The following is a 19425-nucleotide window of genomic DNA, read 5'->3' as shown; positions in this document are numbered from 1 at the left end:
TGTCGTGTAACGATTCATTTTAATTTGTTATATAGTTAATTACTCTAGCATTTATTTCGTTCTCATTCATTTTTTTAATGTGTATCACAATGAAAATCTTTAATTCAAATATTATTTTTCTCTCTCGGGGTAGACTTTGAAAAACTATGATGATGTAATTTTTTTTATAATTTTGTTTTTTTTTTTTTACAATTCAAAATACCAAAATTATGGCCTGATATATAAAGTTTTACGTTCGGAACACCTTATCCAAATTTTGCGTGGCCCAATGGAAAAGAGAGTTTCATCCGACATTTCCTTTTGAAATAAGTCTATTATGATACAATTTCACAAATCTTTATCTGTGAGACGGATCAATTTTACCAATATTCACAATAAAAAATAATACTCCTAACATAAAGAGTAATACTTTTTCATGGATGATCCAAATAAGATATCTGTCCCACAAAATACGATTCATGAGATCGTCTCACACAAATTTTTGTCTTCTTTTTGTTATTTTAGCACTTGCACCTTAGATATATTTATTTTTGGGAAAAAAAAGAGTGGGATTTATAATCTAATGTTCTCTCCATAATCATTCAATAGTCAAAACACACCCAATAAAATTTTTAAAAAGCACTAAAAGGTCTTTTTCTTGTAGTAAAAAAGATGACAATAAACTATTTCGGGCTCAAGACTAGCTAAAATCGATAATGGAAAATAGAGCTCAAGAGCTGTATAATTTTAAGAAGAAAAGAAAAAATAAACTATCCAGGCCGGATCAGGTCATTCCATATCACTTTTCAATGAATGAAGACTCCGCTAGATCAATAGCACGAGCAAGAGCAGCAGCTTTGTTGTGGCACTCTCTGTGCTCGTCATAGGGGTCACTGTCAGCAACTATACCAGCCCCGGCTTGGAGATGGGCGACCCAATCTCTTCGGTGTGTAGCATCCTTGTACGAGTACATTGTGTCATGCCGGATGTTGGTTGGGAATACCATAGTTCTCAGAGATAAGGCGATATCCATATCTCCAGTAAAAGAAATGCCACCAAATCCACCACTATACGGTCCACGTCTTGTAACTTCAAGCTGATCGATCAATTCCATGGCTTTTACCTGCAATTTAAAACAAGTATAAGGGCACTTATCTGGACAAAACGCTTGCATCTTTCACAATATACATATCGATCACACATATACTTCTCCTAAATTGGACCAAAACCTGCATCATCTAGATAGAATATGGGCATCAGATCCACCTCCAAATAAGGGACTCTGCAGGAGGCGGCCACGTGAGCACCTCGAATCTCAAGTTACCAATCACATTTGATCAAACAAATCCGATTGAATGATCAAAGAATATTTCAGATCAAACTCGAGGGATTCTGGAATCAAAGCGGAAATTCCTGATTTCTATAGCTGATTGCAACAAATCTATGGTAGGCAGCACGAGAAGATGTTTGGAGACTGAATAGAATCGTCTAAGATGAGGAGTGAAATTCCTTATAATGGTAATGTCCCCGTTTAGGCAAAAGGGAAGTCCACAGGGTGTAACGTGAGCCAGGTTGTGCATAAGATTCTTACTACCAATAATTCAAGTATTAGCATCACACCAGAAAACATTATAAAAAGGAAAGAAAGATCATCCCAACTATAGAAAACCATTATCAAAACATCACAGAACGTAGAGAAATTTAGGCAACTGAGCAAACGAAGCAAGAGTGAAAAAGCAGATGTCCAACAAGGGCCAAGACCCATTCGATGTAGCAAAAGGTTAATCCCTAAAAGCTTTTTGATGCATCAATTATTTAGCAATCTTAACACATCTTGATCTCACTGTGAATTTTTTGTTTCTTATAATCGATAAATAAATCAGAATAGATGGGATTGAGGATTCAAAATAGGTGGCTTTTATAGATTATCAAAGTTAACTGTCTGCTCTATGAACATGACAGGCAATTACAAATTTGAGATTTAACTCGGAAGATCAAAGCTACAAGCACAGAAACAGAAAAGGAGAATGTGAAAAAGTGAATCACTGAACTTCAAGAAAAAAGTTAGTTGAAAAACCTTTGGGGCTCCACTGACTGTACCGACAGGTAATGCTGCACGCAAAGCATCCCAGCTGGTCAGACCATGAGATAACTCACCAGTAACCTGCAAAATCAATTTCAACCAATATTGAACAAGAGCATGTTTAAAATAAACGGGAATACATAATAACTAAATCTTGATGAAAAGTGTGAGGACGAAGCAGTAATCAGCTTAAGCCTTCCTGATACAAACAAACAAGAGCATCACCATTTTACTTGAAACAAATGTTTCTTTTCCTCTTCTATACAAACCAAACATGCTCAGGATGCTTGTTTTTTTCCATAAAAATACTGAATTATATTGGCAATCTCCAGCAAAAAATACGTACAGTCGAGCTGATGTGCATAACATGAGAATAACGTTCAATGTTCATGAGTTTCTCAACCTTCACAGAACCAGATTTTGACACCTGCACATGCAAAACTAGTCAGAGAGTCATGACAATTGACAAGCAATGAAATATACTCCATCGCCCTTAATTCAAAGTACAGTTTGAGTTAGGTCTTTTTTTTGTTACGATTTGAAAAGAAAGTTAACATTTTTTTATATGATTAATTAATTCTTGAAAGATGGAACAGAAGCATTTGATAAATTATGAACCAATTGACATTGCTTCACCAAGCTTAGATCTCTTCAGTATCTTTCTAGCATCACCCTAAATTTACCTTTAACTCTCTACCACCTTAATAAAAAATTCATTTCACAATTCATCTCAAATTACCTAGAAAATAAGCTTAGACAAGTACAAAACCGGCAAGACCATGCCTGCAGGACTGGGTATCCATTGGAAAACAAAAACCATCCCCTTAAACCCAAAATGGGGTAAATGTTCTAACAGCCTTGCCACTACCATAAAACAAACTTGGACACAGGCATAAATATAGATATGATAAAGAAAATAAAGCAATTCTTGAACACCAATTGCATTTTGATTACTATCCATGACACCTTTAAAACCAAAATTTTAACCTCAATATCATGCACATTTGTGTGATCGTACACCATAATGAGTGAAATAATAAGAGTTTGACTTGTCATCGTACACCATGGTGAGTGAAATAATAAGAGTTTGACTTGAGATCATAACCATATCAAGTAAGAAACGAAATAACGATAATTAGTATAGCTAGAATCTGCTGCGATCTTTACTATTTTCGTTTTTGTGATTCTATGCATCTGAAATGCAAAACCTGCGACCATTCACCCTCATCCAAGTCTCTCCACGTTTATGTGAAATAGGAAATGAGTAAAAGATCAAATGAACAAGCTTTTTATTTAAAATGCAAAGAGGTGTCAAGTTATACTTTGGTTTAACTTCACCCCAAAAGTTAGCTCAAGGGGAAAGATAGTACAAGTCTATATATATAACTCTCAAGAATTTAATCCAATCGATGTGAGACATTTAGCATTCTCTCACACCCAGGAATGAACAACTGAAGGGTGAAGTTTAAAAGACAGTACTGGGTGGCCTATAAAGCAGTCCAACACATATCAATGGGTCTAAGCTCTGATACCATGTTAAGATTAGACTTGAGCCTAACTCCGCTCCAAAAGCTAGTTCAAATGGGGAATTGTTTAAGTTCATATATACAACTCCTAATAACTTAATCCAGTTGATGTGGGACATCTAACAATATCTATATTTGACTTAAAAATTCACATAATTTCTTTCAGTAACTTTATTGGGTGAGTGTTGCAACCACAATTTATATATAATAGCAAAGATAAACAATAGGAATATGATATGAATTATACTAAAATGAACCCAGAGATAAACTCTGTACAAGAGGAACTCGCATCTTTCTAGCCTAAGCTAGTATACTACTCAACAAATAAATATTGAGTGCTTAATTCAAAACAACGCTTTCTTATATTCTATTTTCCCTTCCCCAAGTTATCATGTCTAGAATTTTCTTTCATATATAGACTATGACTTTGGCCCAATACAATTCAGTCTGTAACATTACCACCCTCTTTAAGATTAGCCTTGTTTGGGACGGCAACGGGGTGGGTTTGGCCAAACCCGATACCCGCCCCGCCCCGCCGGTGAACCCAGTGGGTCCAATCCGGTTTGGATCCATGTACCGCCAAATTTATTATTTTATATATTTTTTTAAATACAAAATAAAAAGGTTTAAAAATTAATTAATCATTAAAACTATTTTCAAAATTTATATTAATAATGTTCAGTAACAAAAAATAATATGCCAAGTTAAAATCTATAAATTTCGATTCAGTTAAAAATTAATTATCAATTCTTATTCAATTAATAATTAATTAAAANAACCGTTTGGGACCCGTTTAGACAGTCTAAACCCGCCCCTCAGGAGTGGATTTATTGCAGGGCCGGGTTATTGCCATCCCTAAGCCTTGTCGTCAAGGCTAAGAGTTGAAAGTTGATCTCCAATTTGAGAATCTCTAGTTGTCAACTTGATATTCAACTTCTATGCATGGTTTGTGAAAAACCTTCTGGCTAGAACATCAAAAGAATTTTGTGGCCATAGAAAGATAAAAACTTTGCAAAGAAATGTGCTGCCTTCCACCATGATCTGCGAACACCATGCTCCCACTTCTCCAAATACATCCTCAATAGAATTATAGATTTCTCTCCCTCTATCTCAATTCTTTTTTGCGTCAATCATGCTACCAATTACGATGATAGTGAAAGAATCCAATTCTAAGGATTCTTAGAATTGGTGACTTCTCTCCCCCTATTGGTGAAAGAATCCTTAGAATTGGTGACTTCTCTCCCCCTATCCCATTTCATGTTAGCATCAAGTATCTCGCCAATTATGATAACAGGGAAAGAACCCTTTCCATCTTCATTAGAATTATTAACTTATCTCCTTCTCCATGCTTTCACCACAGGCTCTTCCCGCTTTTGTTTGAACAGCCTTTTTCTTATCCATTGCCATAACGGATCGGCTTCTTCATTCTTTTTTTTCGCTTGCACTCCACTTAACCTTGGCCTCGTCAGTAAGCAAGAAAGTTTCGATTTCCAAGGATAATATGTAGCCCCAACCACTGCATTTTCCCTAATTAAGCCATATCACATCATCATCAAATAAATAATCAGGCCTCTCCCCAGCTATCACAACCCACAAAAAAACACACTTTAAACCTTATTTGTTAAAGGCGAGTGTCTCTCGCCCGTCACCAGGCGATCCCTCTGCGCCTGGGTACAAATGTTTACTAAGGCAAGCCCAAGCCTTGAAGCCCACCTAGGCGCGCTTAAGATGAGAGGCATCACCAGGCGATCCCGCTGCGCATGGGTATATGGCGAGCCCAAGCTTTGAAGTCCACTTAGGCGCACTTTTATGTTTACTTTTCTTAAAAAAAATTAATTGACTCTTTATTTCATCAAAAAGATTCGAAAATTAAATATATAGATAGAGTTATAAACTAGGCTAGAATGATTGACTTGACAAATTTGTGGAGAAAACCCATACGCTTACTATGGTAAGAAGGATATTAAAAGTAAAGAAAAAAATATGTCAGCAATAGCAGATTTCTTAGCTACACAACATAATAAAGATAAAATATTAATAATCTAGATCAGAAAAATAAATAAAAGTAAAGCAAAAGTCTGCCCGTAATGAAAGATAATAGTAGCAGAAGATAAATAATTAAATATATTTTTGTCAAATAATATATTTTTGTTTAGCTTAATTATTTCAATAATATTGTTTTGTAATAAAATACTAGTATATAAATATATTATTTTAAAAATTAATAGTAAGCCTTGCTTCGATAAAGCGAGCCTCGTCTTTCGCCTTGCGCCTCAAATAGAATTGTTTAAAACTCATGTAATGAACTTTTTTGGTTAACCCCCAAAATGGGATAAATCGATGCGAAATCTCATCCACACCAAAAGAATTTATGAGCCGTATGAGGTAGGGTGTCCGATCCTTATGGACTAACAGGAAAAGTACAACCAGTAAATCCATCATGGGGCGTCGAAGGTTTTGGTCCGGGACCACTTTGCGCCTTTAACAACTATGCTTTAAACATAGGCTTACCAGTAATAAAAACAGTAAATTCATGGACTACCCCAGCAGCGCCTCGGAGAGAGCCTGTTACTAGTTAATGCCCTCCATACCTGCGATGACCTTCTTGTGCTACATTCAGCAGTAGCTTTAGGGATTTGGATGTACAATCTGCTTTTCTTTCATACCTTTTCCTCATTACTGTAGTTCGGCTGATTTTAAGGATTTGAAACCTGTCGTACTGCGCCAACCGTGGTCGCCTGTCGGCCGTTCACCGACCACCCTTCGCTGACTGATACAATCACCCCGACGTCTGCCCGATTTTTCAGTTTTGGCGCAAAGTGTGATACACACTGATTTGGTTGGTCTATATAATCTGTTTGGGCCCAATCAATGACATAGCCCAAATTCCCTTGTACAACCCTATCCACTCCTGACATACCAAAACCCCAAGCCCCATAGCCTAAATATGTAACACCAGGTCACAGGAAGAAACATCGTCGTTCTTGGCATATTGCCCAGCCCAATTCAACTTGCTCCAAAAGAATAAAAAACCAGTCAGCATGCACACCTTCAATCCTCCACCCTTGCCATAATAATGAAGCACAAACCTCGTATGGTTTCACCATGTTTCGTCCATTGTACCGTCCGATTAGCTCCATGGCGCTGATTGTTGGGTATAGATCAATCCTAGATACCCATCCCATTGTGCCCCCTTCCTCGAACTCCAGTACTTTCATTCGTCCAACTTGTGTCCGATCGTCGATAAAATATGAAGACAACGCGGATCCCTCCATAACTTCTTCCTCATCTGAATTTTTTAATACTTTGGTTAAATATGATCTAAGCTTCTCCCTACAATTCTGAATAACACTCTCAGCCAATATTTTGCATTTGGCAAAGCTTCCTCGTTGTATCTTTTCACGGCAGCCGTAATGAGAGTGAGTAAAGCTGAATTTATATCATCGCTTTCTTCAAAAACAAGACTCATCTCGCTGCCTCCATAGACTTAAAGATGATTTCTGATGAACCCTTATAGCTCTAAGGAAGTGCAGGAACATCTCAATAATTTTCTGATCCATTTTCAAATCTAACATGATTACAAAGTACCCAACCTTTGCCATGGTTTTGAGAATAGATATCCTATTATGATGAGATCTGCTGCTAGCAGTGTTGGACAAATCCTCAAATTCGATACTATTAAATGAAAAACCTCCTTCATTGTCTCATCATCATAAGGAGCATCTGGTGGAGTAATTCTTATGATCTCGCTGATGCAAGAAGTTACTCCTGCTCTCACATCATCATCAGAATGTTTCAAGAAGTTTTCTGCTATCAATGCATCCATTAGCGGTAAAAGAGCAGTTAGCACAAGTTTGTCTGGTGATTGCTCCACTCTTGATAGAAGTTGCTCAATTCGATCGAGAAGATGCAGCAGTTTATTCGAGGACGAGAGAGGCTGAAACACAGCAGTTTATTCGAGGATGAGAGAGGCTGAAACAGAGCGTTCACAGTTGTTGTAAGGCGTTCTTCCAGCTTCATATGTGAGATTGGTAGCATCATCTATTCACACTCTACTCAAATTGTGTGGTTGCTCTTTTCTTCCCGACTCAAAGATCCGGCAGGTCAAACCAATTGTTGCAACCACGATTTATCTATAACCGCAAAAGATGAACAATAGGAATATAATATGAAATTTTACTGAAATGAACCCAAAGATAAACTCTGTACAAGAGATACTGCGATACCCGGAGCAGAAATTCATAGAGCTGTACATGATCCATAATATAGGTGGTTAATACAATAATACCTAAAAGATGGAAACCCCATCAATGATCACATCAAAATGACAAGACATAAAAGATTTGATAGGTACTGCTCATATCAACAAAATGCATCTTCTATTCTTTTTTCGGGAGCTCGTAATTTAAAAACTTCAAGGTAAGTGTGCTTGCCTTGAGAAAATTATGGAATGGGTGACCCTTGGAAAGTTTTTCAAAGCGTTTGAGTAAGGACATAAACACATTGGAAAGACCTGTATTGATACAATGAGGACAATCGTCGAATTTGGAGCATTACAGAACTATAATCTTCCCTAGCCTAAGCTAGTAAAACACTCAACAAAGTAATGCCTAATTCAAAACAACTCTCTCCTCTTATATTCTACTTTCCCTCCCATTTTATTTTGGTCCAATAAACTCGATCCATAACATAGAGACGTTAGGCATGCAATTTTGCATTGATGATTATACCTTGCGATATTATAAAAGGAAATTGTCACCCAAGATATGGTCTATTTAAACTACTGCCTGAAAAATTTTCTGTTTCATGCTATCAAATGCATGTTTTGTGAGAAAAGACATAATGGGTGTGGCCAAAATACAAATGTTAAAGAGGAAAAGTTGTTTAAATTGGTGGATATCATAAGAAACGATTTTTTTAGAGATTAGGCTGGGGTGACAGCTCGAATGAGGGATTCGAATGAGGGATTGGGAGCATAACATAGACAACTATAAGAGAGAGGAGAAGGAAGAGAAATTTCACATGATGGAAAGTAAATGAACACAAATCAACTGACTTGGAGATTAGTGATATTCAAGAAAAGCTCAATGGAATATAGATGCATAAAACCCAAATGGTTTGGGATCAATGGTTGCCTGACGGCAAAGCCAACGATGATGATGATGGTAATCAATCACATAAATACTGCCCAAACAGTAGAATGAAATGAAGAAATGCGACCTTTCCAACATCATTTCTTCCCAAGTCAACAAGCATGATGTGTTCAGCACATTGTTTCTCATCATGCAATAGCTGATTTTCCAACATGTAGTCTTCCTTGGGAGTCTTGCCTCTACGAACAGTTCCAGCAAGAGGTCGGTTAGTGATCTTTCCCTGCTATAGAAGAAAAGAGCAACATAGAAAAATACTGTCAGAACTACTAAAAGTAAAACGAAAGAATACTCAAGGTACCTTTACAATTTCTTTAATTGAAAAAATAAATCATAGCATTTTGTGAGATCACAAAATAATACCCACAGATATCATGCATTTTACCCATACGCTCTCATTTGCGCATATATGTTCAGATTTGGCAATTCTTAGACGCATTAAAGGAACTATTAATCCACGAATGAACATGATTAGACTCAAACACGGTTCCTTACAACTGTGAAATGGAACTGTATATGTCATTTAAATCTGTTTCAATTCCAAAATAAAAACCAGAACCGAAGGCTTTTCAGTTAGGTTTTGGTTTGTTAAATAAGGAACCAAATCCAAAACTGAAATTGTAAATCAATCTTAAGTCTTAAAGTCCCGGGGTATAAGAACAACTTAATTTACATAATTTAAACTATTTGATTTTTACTTTAAAAAATAATAAAAACATAATATTTGTAAGATAACAGTTAAATAATTAAATTTAATTAGTTTTATTACCATATGAGTTGTACCATGATTTATTGTCATTAGAATTTAATGGAAAACACTTCGGTTCAAACAATAATATACAGTTTGAACAATGAAAAAACATATTAATATTCTCATTTTTCATAAGAAACGAATACAAAATATATAGCAGCGAAAATCAATAATTGATCCACCAATTAGAGCAATCAAAACGGCACACTTGAGTTGTTGTATGTTTTAAATATTGAATTGCGCTGTTACCACGATATATAGTTTTTGGTAACCGACAAGTATTTAATCCTACAATTGTTTACAATTGGTATCAGAGTATAAGATGATTGAAGAAAAACAATTATTGCCCATGTTAGGAGATCAAAAGTGGTACTTGGACTGGTGTATGACCTAACATATTTGAGTTGCACTATTACCGGCAACCGTAGCTTTTAGTAAAGTGGCAGTAGTTCGATCATACAACCCAAATTAGGAATTCCACCAAATCAGGAATTCCCTCAACCAGCACATTAAAGATAGAAATTAGGAAACAAAGTAAACATGTGTTCCTTTCTTCACAAAGTAAACATGTACATAAATACAGAATCCTGATGAGGATCTCTAGTCAACAATTGAAGCAGCCAAATCTATGATTGGGTCAAATGAACTCCCTATTTACCGCTAAAAGATTGCAATCGATACAAAATAAAGATAACAATACTTGCTAAGGCTAAACTCAAGCAAAAATAAATAACTTTTCAGCAACTTGGGGGGCTTCCATATTACTGAAGCTTGCAGTACTCATATAAACACATATACAAACACCTGAAAGTTGCTGTTGTTCACAATTTCAATTTTGTAATTTCTAATTCTAATTCTATTTCTAATAAATTAAATATGAGACTTCCTAATTTAATCCTTTCTTCAATTTCCAAATTTCATAACAATTTTTTTGGGATAAATTTAGAAAATAAGAGGCCTCTTAATATTTTTCTTTAATACACATGTTATAACAGATAAAAAAAAAAAAAAAGAAATGCAACAAGAGCAGGATAGGCGTGATAGACAAGATCTTGCAGCTTAATCATGAGAAAAAGTGTAGAATTTACTATGCAGAAAGTATTTACTTGCCTTTTTAACTCGAGTTAGAATTTCAGGACTCGAAGCAACCAGGATACAGCCTCTAGCCTAAAAACCAATACCCATTTGAAGATGGTAAGAAATTAAGCAAAAAATGAGTGTCATGATTGAACAAACTTCATGAATGCTTAAACGAACTTGTAGATAACCCATATATGGACTTGGATTGACAATTCTTAGTGCTCTGTAAACTTCAAAAGGATCAGCAAATGTTCGACGTTCAAATCGCTGGCTTAGCACAATCTGGAAAATATCCCCGGCAAGGATGTGGTCCTTAACTCGTATAACAGCATTCTGGTAATCTTCACTTGTCATGTTCGACCTAGTTAATGATGGACCAAAAAGGCTAGTATGTAATTTAATTGAACCAGCAGGAAGCCTAGGACTGCAATTAAAATCAAAATCATAAAATTAATAACAAGAAACTGCCAAAAAAAGAACGAGAATGTTTTCAAAACCAAACTGAATCACATACGGAATTATATCGTGCACTTGCGAGGCCAAAGCTTCTAATCTGTTCATTCCATCATCATAGGCCTCCTCAACAGAAGAAAACCGATCCAACCTGACCCAATGTATTATATATGCTTTCTGAGAGTAAAAAAGTACACGGACGAAATATTCAAAAAGAACATGAAGTTTGAACATAAAGTACTCGAAATGAATTCTGTAAATAAAGCATTGTGAAAATAAAATTTGGTTTAAAGTCAAAATGGAGCAGTTTTTGCATTAATCACTTGCAAAAAACTGTGTGAAGCCAATTCAAAACAAGAAACTACGGCAAGTAAATAGCATGGTAAAATTAATTAAGAGAAGGTTATTGAAAACTCAAGTTTCTCTTCTTGCCGGGCATACTATCCAATTGACCATGTCTAGTAGTTGACAAAAAAATTCTAACAAATGCTAGTAACAAAATGAGCTAACAGAATAGTGTATCATGATGCAACAGAATAGTTGTACTTGATGCAGCTTATGTTTATATGGTTGTTGCAACTAGCTAAACCAGAGATGCATTTCTAACTACTAAACAATTTATATTTATGATTGTGCAAAACTAAAAACAGAAGAAAATTTCCAATACCTTCTCCACATGATCAAACACAATAACATTGTCATAAAGGCCGAGATGAATGTCAGGAAGGTTTCTGTCATCCTCAGGAGCTTTTGAAAATGGAAGCTTTTTCTTTTCGACATACCGCATTGTATCATACGAAAAGTAACCAACCCAACCACCTGCTTGAGATAAGATTACAGTTCATGAATTTTATGGCTTATTAAACCGAAAAAAATGAACGTGGAAGGGGCACAACCATCTCCAAAGAATGCAAACCCTTCTTATTCAAGATCCTAGCAAGAGCATTCACTGATGGTGAGTGAAAAAAGAAACAACAAAGTACAACTACTTCGTGGAATCACATGAGCTACCAAACAATTGAAAAATGCTCCATCAGTGCCATCACCCATGTCCATTCCATAAAGAGGCTTCTGGATTCAAGTAACAATGTGACCTTACTAACTCACAACAGTAGTTTTAAAGGCAAATAGTAATTTGAGATCTAGACATTATACTTGAATTCTGACAGTAAGAGGAATCTTTCTATCTTCCATCGTAAAATTGCAGAGTATATTACCACAGAATGCTTCAGGAAGCTCATCAATGCCTTGTGGTTTCCACTTCTCCATAATCCTACGAGGAACAATCATGGGATCCTCGGCAAACTCTTCTGTCCTTTGTCCAGCATGGTGGTCAACTATGGTTACCATGTTCTCTTTTGCCACAATTTCCATGCTGGGCTGAGATCCAATAACACTGTATCGTCCCTGGGATATTGAATCAACAATAGTTAAAGCAACAAACCTGACAGCAGAGGAATGGATTTAGAGTTTTGACATAACCATGTGATGCTACTGGAATGATGTTTGCTAAGCAATAACAACAAATGACAAACATAACAAACAAAAAGACAAAACCAAGGGAAACATACAGATTAATCAGCTATATCAACAAAGGGTATTGTAACTTTATGTTTGCTTTTTATATATTAATCGTGGTTATGCAATGGAATGAATGGATGATGAGCTAACTTTAATACACTCCAGATAAAATGAGAATAGTGCATATTTACTTCATTTCAACTAGCTGGATTATTGTCTTCGGGATGAGGGTTTGAGAGGAGCGGAGTGGTTTGCCACCGACATTCTACACTGAACAAATCTTGTGGTCAATTCTTCACTTATCACCATGTTTCTCTTATTTGGGACATAGAGTTCGTATTTGTCAATAAAATTAGGTAATTAGTCTCAAGTTAGTGAGAAGGTATGGAAACTAGGTCGCTCCAATGCAAATGCTCGAGAGAGTGGATGAACAGTACTCTCTCTACAGTATTTCCACCAAATTTAGGTCACCAACACCCAAGTAGTAGCTCCGCCCAGACGTTTAAAATCAACTATATACATGCAACTTTAATACGAAACATAAGATGAAACCAACGAAAATTAAAAATAGCACACAACTTACAACACTGGAAACTTTGAGACCAGGCTCAACAGACTCGAAAAGAAAGCTGGGAGCATCCCTTTCATCTTCCTTAACCAAGCACCGATACGCAAGCACGGGAGTCAAGTGATCAGAAAATATGGATCTGTACAAGGGGATCAAATTCCCATGTTTTGCAGATTCCTTGAACTTGGACGAGTGGTCCGCTGCAGCCATGAAAATCGCCATTGTCGTGAAACTAACAATGAATTACAAATTGAACTAATACGGATAACAACGAATTGAATTCAATAAGATAGGAAGCCTCACATAATGATGGCGGCGAGATGGAACATTTGAGTGCGGGAAGAGTCCCGACAGTGTGGCAGGAAAGGCGAGGACGAGGAGAGAAGAGTGGACGAAGAGAGAAGGTTAAGGTTTCCATCTCGCATTCCGAAACTTTAATCGACGAAAGAACTCCTTCAGCAGCGGCGCAGCCAGCCCGCCGGAGTGCGAGTGATTGGTTTCATTGTTAGGGTAAATTGTTTAGAGATTATTATATTGGTCAAAAACTCGTGTGAGATGGTCTCACGAGTCGTATTCGTGAGACGGATCTTTTATTTATGTCATCCATGAAAAAGTATTACTTTTTATGTTGATGGTATTACTTTTTGTTGTGAATATTATGATCTGTGAGACGATCTCACATGAGACCCACTCATCATTATATGATGCAAAATAAGTTGTAATAACATTTACTCACTTTGTTAATTTATTAAGTAGTAAATCAAATAAATATTTATTTGATAAAAATTTGACTAAAAAATTTAATTATTTTTTTTAACATTTTAACACTTATTTATATTAAAATTATTATTAAATAATAATAATATTGATGTTTGGACGTTTATATATCAAAAATTTATGATGACATTATTCACTAAAAAATTGAATGTGTGATAATACATAAAAATATTTAATTTATTTAATTTTGTAGAGAGTGTGGAGAACTAAATATATAAAAGTAACATAAAACCTAAAACTGTAACTGAAATTAAATGAAATGATACTATCAATACAAACATTTAAGATATTATTATTTACACTTCACTTTTTTATCAATTTTTTACTCTAAAATATCTAAAATTTCCTCAAATGATTTTTAAAATATTGATATAAACATATAGTGTCTTTTACACAATTTTTTTTATTAAATATAAGAAAATATTAAAATCAATTCACAAAAACTCTTATGACACCGTCTCATTACTCAATTTATAAAACGGATATTCTATCATGTCCGACTCGTGGAAAAAATATTATTTTATGTCAAAATTGTTGTTTTCATCCAAGATATAGATTTAGTCGGCTCATACAATGAATATAGATCCGCGAAACCGTCTCATGTGAGACTTATGCATATATAGTCGTGTACACTTCGAGCCATAAATCATTGATGGTCGAACAATAGTCTTATAATAATTTTATTTCAATCTCGCATGTATCATTCTATCGCATAAGACTTTTGATGTCATCTTCCATATTATCCACCTCCTTAATCTTATGGTCTACATCATCTCTAGTATCCATAGTCTTTTGAATAATAGATCCTAAATCGTGAAAAACTCCACACTCTGAAACTTGTTGATCGTCAATCTCAATTGGACTACCCAATCGTCTAGATTCAGGACCAAAATCACAAGCTAAATATTCTGTTTTTGAGCGACTAATTCTAAAATGTTTACTCTCAAGAGCTTCACGTCATCTATCTAACTTTTGATTTAGACATTTTTTAGTTTCGTCTATCAAAACGATATCATCTGCAAACAACATACACCAAAGTACCATATTTTGAATATGTTTCGTCGGCTCATCCATAACCAAAGCAAAAAGGTAACAGCTTAAAGCCAATTATTGATGAAGTCCTACTGCCACAGAAAATTCACATTACATCCCTCTGATAACCTAACACTGGTTACGACACATTCATGCATATCTTTACTCATCTCAATGTAGCATTGAGACACAAGCTTCCTTATAAATACCCATCAGATTAATTATCTAAAGACTCTATCATAAGCTTTTTCTAAATCAATAAATGACATATGCAGACTATTCTATTGTTCTCTATATTTCTCAATAATTTGTCTAATAAAAAAATAGCTTTCATTGTAGACATATCCGACATAAAACTAAATTGATTATCTAATACAGTAATGATACTCCTAAGTCTGCATTTTATCACTCGCTCCCATAATTTCAATGTATTGCTCATAAGCTTAATCTCTCTATAGTTTGATCATGCATATCATTTATTCTTATAATTTGGTACTACAATACCAAGTCTCCAAGATTTGGCATTTTCCTATTATCTAAAATCATATTAAATAGCCTAGTCAACTATTGGATATCGACTTTTCTTAGACATTTTCATACCTCAATTGATATCTTAACCGATCCAATTGTCTTCCACGATTTCATCATTTAGCACTAGCTATAGGATGAAACACTAGATGCCTTACTTCCTATATCTCATCTCTATTCAGGCTAACTCTTCCATACATGATTAATTAATTGAACGAATAATTATTGGGAAAATGGATTTGGGAAATTTAGAGGACTGGCCATTGATGTTCGAGAAAGAGTCGCGGAAGTTGCAACGTGGAGTGTTGGAGGATCGACACAAATCAAAAAAAAAAAAAAAGAAAAAAAAAAAAAAAAAAANAAAAAAAAAAGGAAAAAAAAAAAAAGAAAACGTAGAGAACAGACACACAATCAATGTAATTCCACTTTATTATTTATTAATTAACAATATAATGATCCAAATAAAAAACGAAGAATAATAACTATTTGACAATTTCCTAGAGCATAATATGCATCTCACAAATAAAAAATAATGTCCCCGAGAAGCAGACCTCGAGAAGAAGATTCATCGGCTTTAGATGCAGCACTTTGTAAATCTTTGGCAATTCAAACTCGTGCAAATTCGTACCAGGGCCTTCCATGAGAGTGTGTGGCTAAGTCAAGACTTGATTGTTAAAGCAGACCTTGATTCTTGAAAGTGTATCAAACTCGCCCTGAATTAACTAAGAGCAAAATTAGATCCCCCGTCCAGTACATATTCGGACATTTATTTTGTAGTTGTCAGCAGGACCGTGTAAGGGCCCAGCCACGCCCGCTCTGATCTTGTATAGGTATGCCGGAATGAGGCGCTCCTCGGAAAATGAACTTAAAATTGAGAACCAAGGGGGAAAACTATGTATAAATGAAAACCGGGAGAGGGATCAACCTAGTTTCTAGAGGTGCTCAACATCTCCTTTCTCCCTTCCAGATATTTTATGATACGCAAGGATTTTGAGTAAAGATTGGTCAACAAGAAGCTCAGGTGTATCAAGAACTAATCATCAGTGCTGAGATCAGGAGAGTCGAGAGGAAAACAAGTGTCTTCACCACCAGTGTTCCATAAGAAATGGGCGTAATTCGCAGCATAATATGAATTCCCAGGTTCTGCAGAAATGGCTTCCAAATACATCTCTTCTGCAGCCCAAAGGTCCTTCCTCACCAACCATAGAAAGTTGGCATATTTGTTCAATGCTTCTGCATCCTTTGGCTCCACTTTTGTGGCTTTCTTGAAGTACTCTTCTGCTCTGTTTCAGCCAAAACAAAATGACAAGTGAACAAACAATTTGAATGAGTCAATCACAATTCAACGAATTTGTCATCAAAATCCAATCATTTAGCAATAAATAACTATTCCGAGTGCGTGGTCAGCCAATTAGGTCAGCGGTGAAATATTCGGTTATGAGACAAGTATCACCTTCACAAGAAAATATAGAGTGAATTTATGTTTGAGAGAGAGTCCACCTAACGGATAGACCAATAAGAACAACGACTTTATTGGACTCGATAATTTGAATTTTCAAAGCAAAGTGAAGTTGACAACCAAGTACAGGCCTAAGAGAAAACTGCCAATATTGGATGATATTTTCTTAAGTGGAGATTTAAGATGTGTCCCACGTTATTTTGGTTCACTCATGTCAGTTTTTGACATTAAATGAAAGAAAGCGAGCCAATTATTTCCACCACACACGACTCTATCAAAAAATACACACCTGACCCAACTTCATATGAACCCTCAATTCTGCCATATAAATCACATTTTTTGGCTCACGGCTAGAGCAAACACAATACATCAAATTTGTCTATTTTGATGTTCACAACAAAGAGATAATCATATCGCTAAGATAATATCTCCCAATAACGTCTAACTGCAATTCTCACAATGGAATTCTTGATTGTTACTTAAAACAGTCTAAAACATAAAAAATGATACACAGGAAACATAGAGAGAATGTACCTGTCGAATTCTTGGGCGACAATGTAAAGAAATTGAGCATAATTTGCTAACAAAAGGGGATTGCTGGGATCTTGTGCCAACCCAGTTTGGTATTGCAGCTCTGTTCTGAAGAACTCCGCATAATCTTCACCTTCAATCCTTGCATCCACGGGAGACACGAATCTTTGCACTGTTTCATGATCCAAAGCTTCAATTCTTGATAAACTTTGAATTTTTGAGGCCTCGTCTACTATTGAATTCCACAAGCTCATCTCTTCCGCATCGGAAACTTCCCTTGAAACCGGCTCTTCTCCACAAGGCATCGTAGGGTTCTTAATAGACGACATTCCATCGGGAACAATATTCAAGTGATAATTCGACTCTTCAAATCTTCCATCTCCATCTGTTCCACTGGCAACTGGTCTTTGTTTCCCTCCGCCATTATTTCCGCCTATTGAGGCCGTCTTCCCATTCAAAGAAGACAATTTCAATGTTCTTATAGCAGACGAATCAAATTTCTGATCGACTCGACTCTTATCCTCCACCACCGAGACCGTTTCTGTCTTGGGTATAAATGCTTTTACTTGTGTTGTGGATGCTAAAGCAGTATTATTTGCCACAGAATAAACACTATAATTCGCAAGGAGTATCATCACATAGACCATTAAAGTTGGTGTATGGGAAAATACTTGCTGAAACAACCACACAAAAGACTCATGCATCTCCTTCTGAACTCGAGCCAAGATTCCTGGTAAATCTTCATATAACAAATGCTGCCGCATCTGCAGAGAGTAACTATGAAGCTCTCGAATTATGAACACCATTGACGAAAAGGCCTTTTTCATCGAGCAGTAAGCTGTCTGTCCAGCCTCCACGAACCCTTCTTGCCACTGTTTTCTTCTCTTAATCATCCTAAGAGACAGCGGAATGTCGACACTATTTGCCTTCCTCTCAATATTGGCCAAAATAATCTCATCCATTTCAAGAAATTCAGGCACCTCTACAGCATCAAATGGCTTCAGATTTTCCAAGAATCCAGCCTCACTATCGTTAGTATTTCCGCACGAAGTTTCCGCAGTATCTGACCTTTTCTTATCTGCGTCAAACCCACCACCGTGGGAACCCATATCGTCGTTCGACGATTGAAATCTAAGCGCAAGCTCTTGAATATTCTTGGAGAATTCTTCATCGGAAAACGAATTCAGGCTGGCGGAAGAAGCTCGTCGGATGGTTCGAACCCGGAATCTAACATTATCACAAGATCGAGACCTGTGGAGCTTAGAAGATTGGCGGCCGCAATCGAAGAATTGGTACCTCTCGAAATATCTACAGAACAAAGCTCCGTTACCACTGACAAAGCTACATCGTTTTGAGGATGGGGAGGAAACTGCAGAGGCTAAAGTCTGGGATGATGATGGTGAAGGTGGAACAGAAGGTTGCGACCAATGTAAAGGGGTTGTAGCCACTTTTAATCCCATCACCAAAAGCAAGAAAAAGTAATCAACAAAACAAAATATAGATTCAGATCCAAAGTGTAGAATCGAATCAAAGAGAAAAGCTTTTAGCTTTCCAAAGAAAGATCCGGCAAAATCTCCGATTCGGATCCAACAAAAAATACTAATCCTCCATGCTCTCTTACTTCCAACCCAAATCAAAACCCCTGCAATGGTTTAAACAAAAACCAACCAATTCAAGCCAGTCCCATGCTCATCAAATCATTACAGAAAATAGTTCTGCTTATAATCATAACACCCGCATTAAATTCGCATCAGAAACACACAATTCAAGAAAAAAAAACTCAAGTGGCCCAACAAACGAATTCCGATAACACACATACAAATAAATCGAATCCCGAAAGAATAAGCGAGCACTCACCGTGGAGATCCGCAAAGCGAAGAACGACCGACGTATCTTCACTTATCGATAGGAAACCAAGTGGTGTGTTCAGTTATATACAACATTCTGCATAAAAAAAATAAAAATAGAAAATAAAAATATAAGGCAA

General features: G+C 36.1%; 2 protein-coding genes across 3 annotated transcripts; both read right to left on the bottom strand.

Annotated features, from left to right (window-relative positions):
• Positions 1 to 574: 574 nt before the first annotated feature.
• LOC140957850 (anthranilate synthase alpha subunit 2, chloroplastic-like) lies at positions 575 to 13640 on the bottom strand. 2 transcript variants are annotated; one of them, XM_073415246.1, is made up of 11 exons: positions 13415 to 13640; positions 13127 to 13311; positions 12240 to 12429; positions 11690 to 11841; positions 11084 to 11199; positions 10747 to 10993; positions 10600 to 10656; positions 8809 to 8964; positions 2409 to 2489; positions 2057 to 2143; positions 575 to 1102 (listed from the first exon to the last, which is right to left on the bottom strand). In XM_073415246.1, the coding sequence occupies exons 1-11, from the start codon at positions 13527 to 13529 to the stop codon at positions 779 to 781; spliced, it is 1710 nt and encodes a 569-aa protein (XP_073271347.1). In that variant the 5' UTR covers positions 13530 to 13640; the 3' UTR covers positions 575 to 778. The 2 variants fall into 2 exon arrangements, with proteins under 2 accessions (XP_073271347.1, XP_073271348.1); XM_073415247.1 differs by having other exon boundaries at positions 8809 to 8961.
• Positions 13641 to 15859: 2219 nt separating this feature from the next.
• Positions 15860 to 18898, bottom strand: LOC140956912 (uncharacterized). The gene is made up of 2 exons (XM_073413850.1): positions 17442 to 18898; positions 15860 to 16731 (listed from the first exon to the last, which is right to left on the bottom strand). Exons 1-2 carry the CDS (start codon positions 18896 to 18898, stop codon positions 16482 to 16484), a joined length of 1707 nt encoding a protein of 568 aa, XP_073269951.1. The 3' UTR covers positions 15860 to 16481.
• Between the last annotated feature and the right edge of the window lie 527 nt (positions 18899 to 19425).

Source organism: Primulina huaijiensis, chromosome 14 (assembly GCF_012295235.1).
Source record: "Primulina huaijiensis isolate GDHJ02 chromosome 14, ASM1229523v2, whole genome shotgun sequence".
In the NCBI taxonomy this organism is placed as follows: domain Eukaryota; kingdom Viridiplantae; phylum Streptophyta; class Magnoliopsida; order Lamiales; family Gesneriaceae; genus Primulina; species Primulina huaijiensis.
The sequence above is the reverse complement of the archived record's forward strand: the minus strand, read 5'-3'. Positions and strand labels throughout refer to the sequence as shown.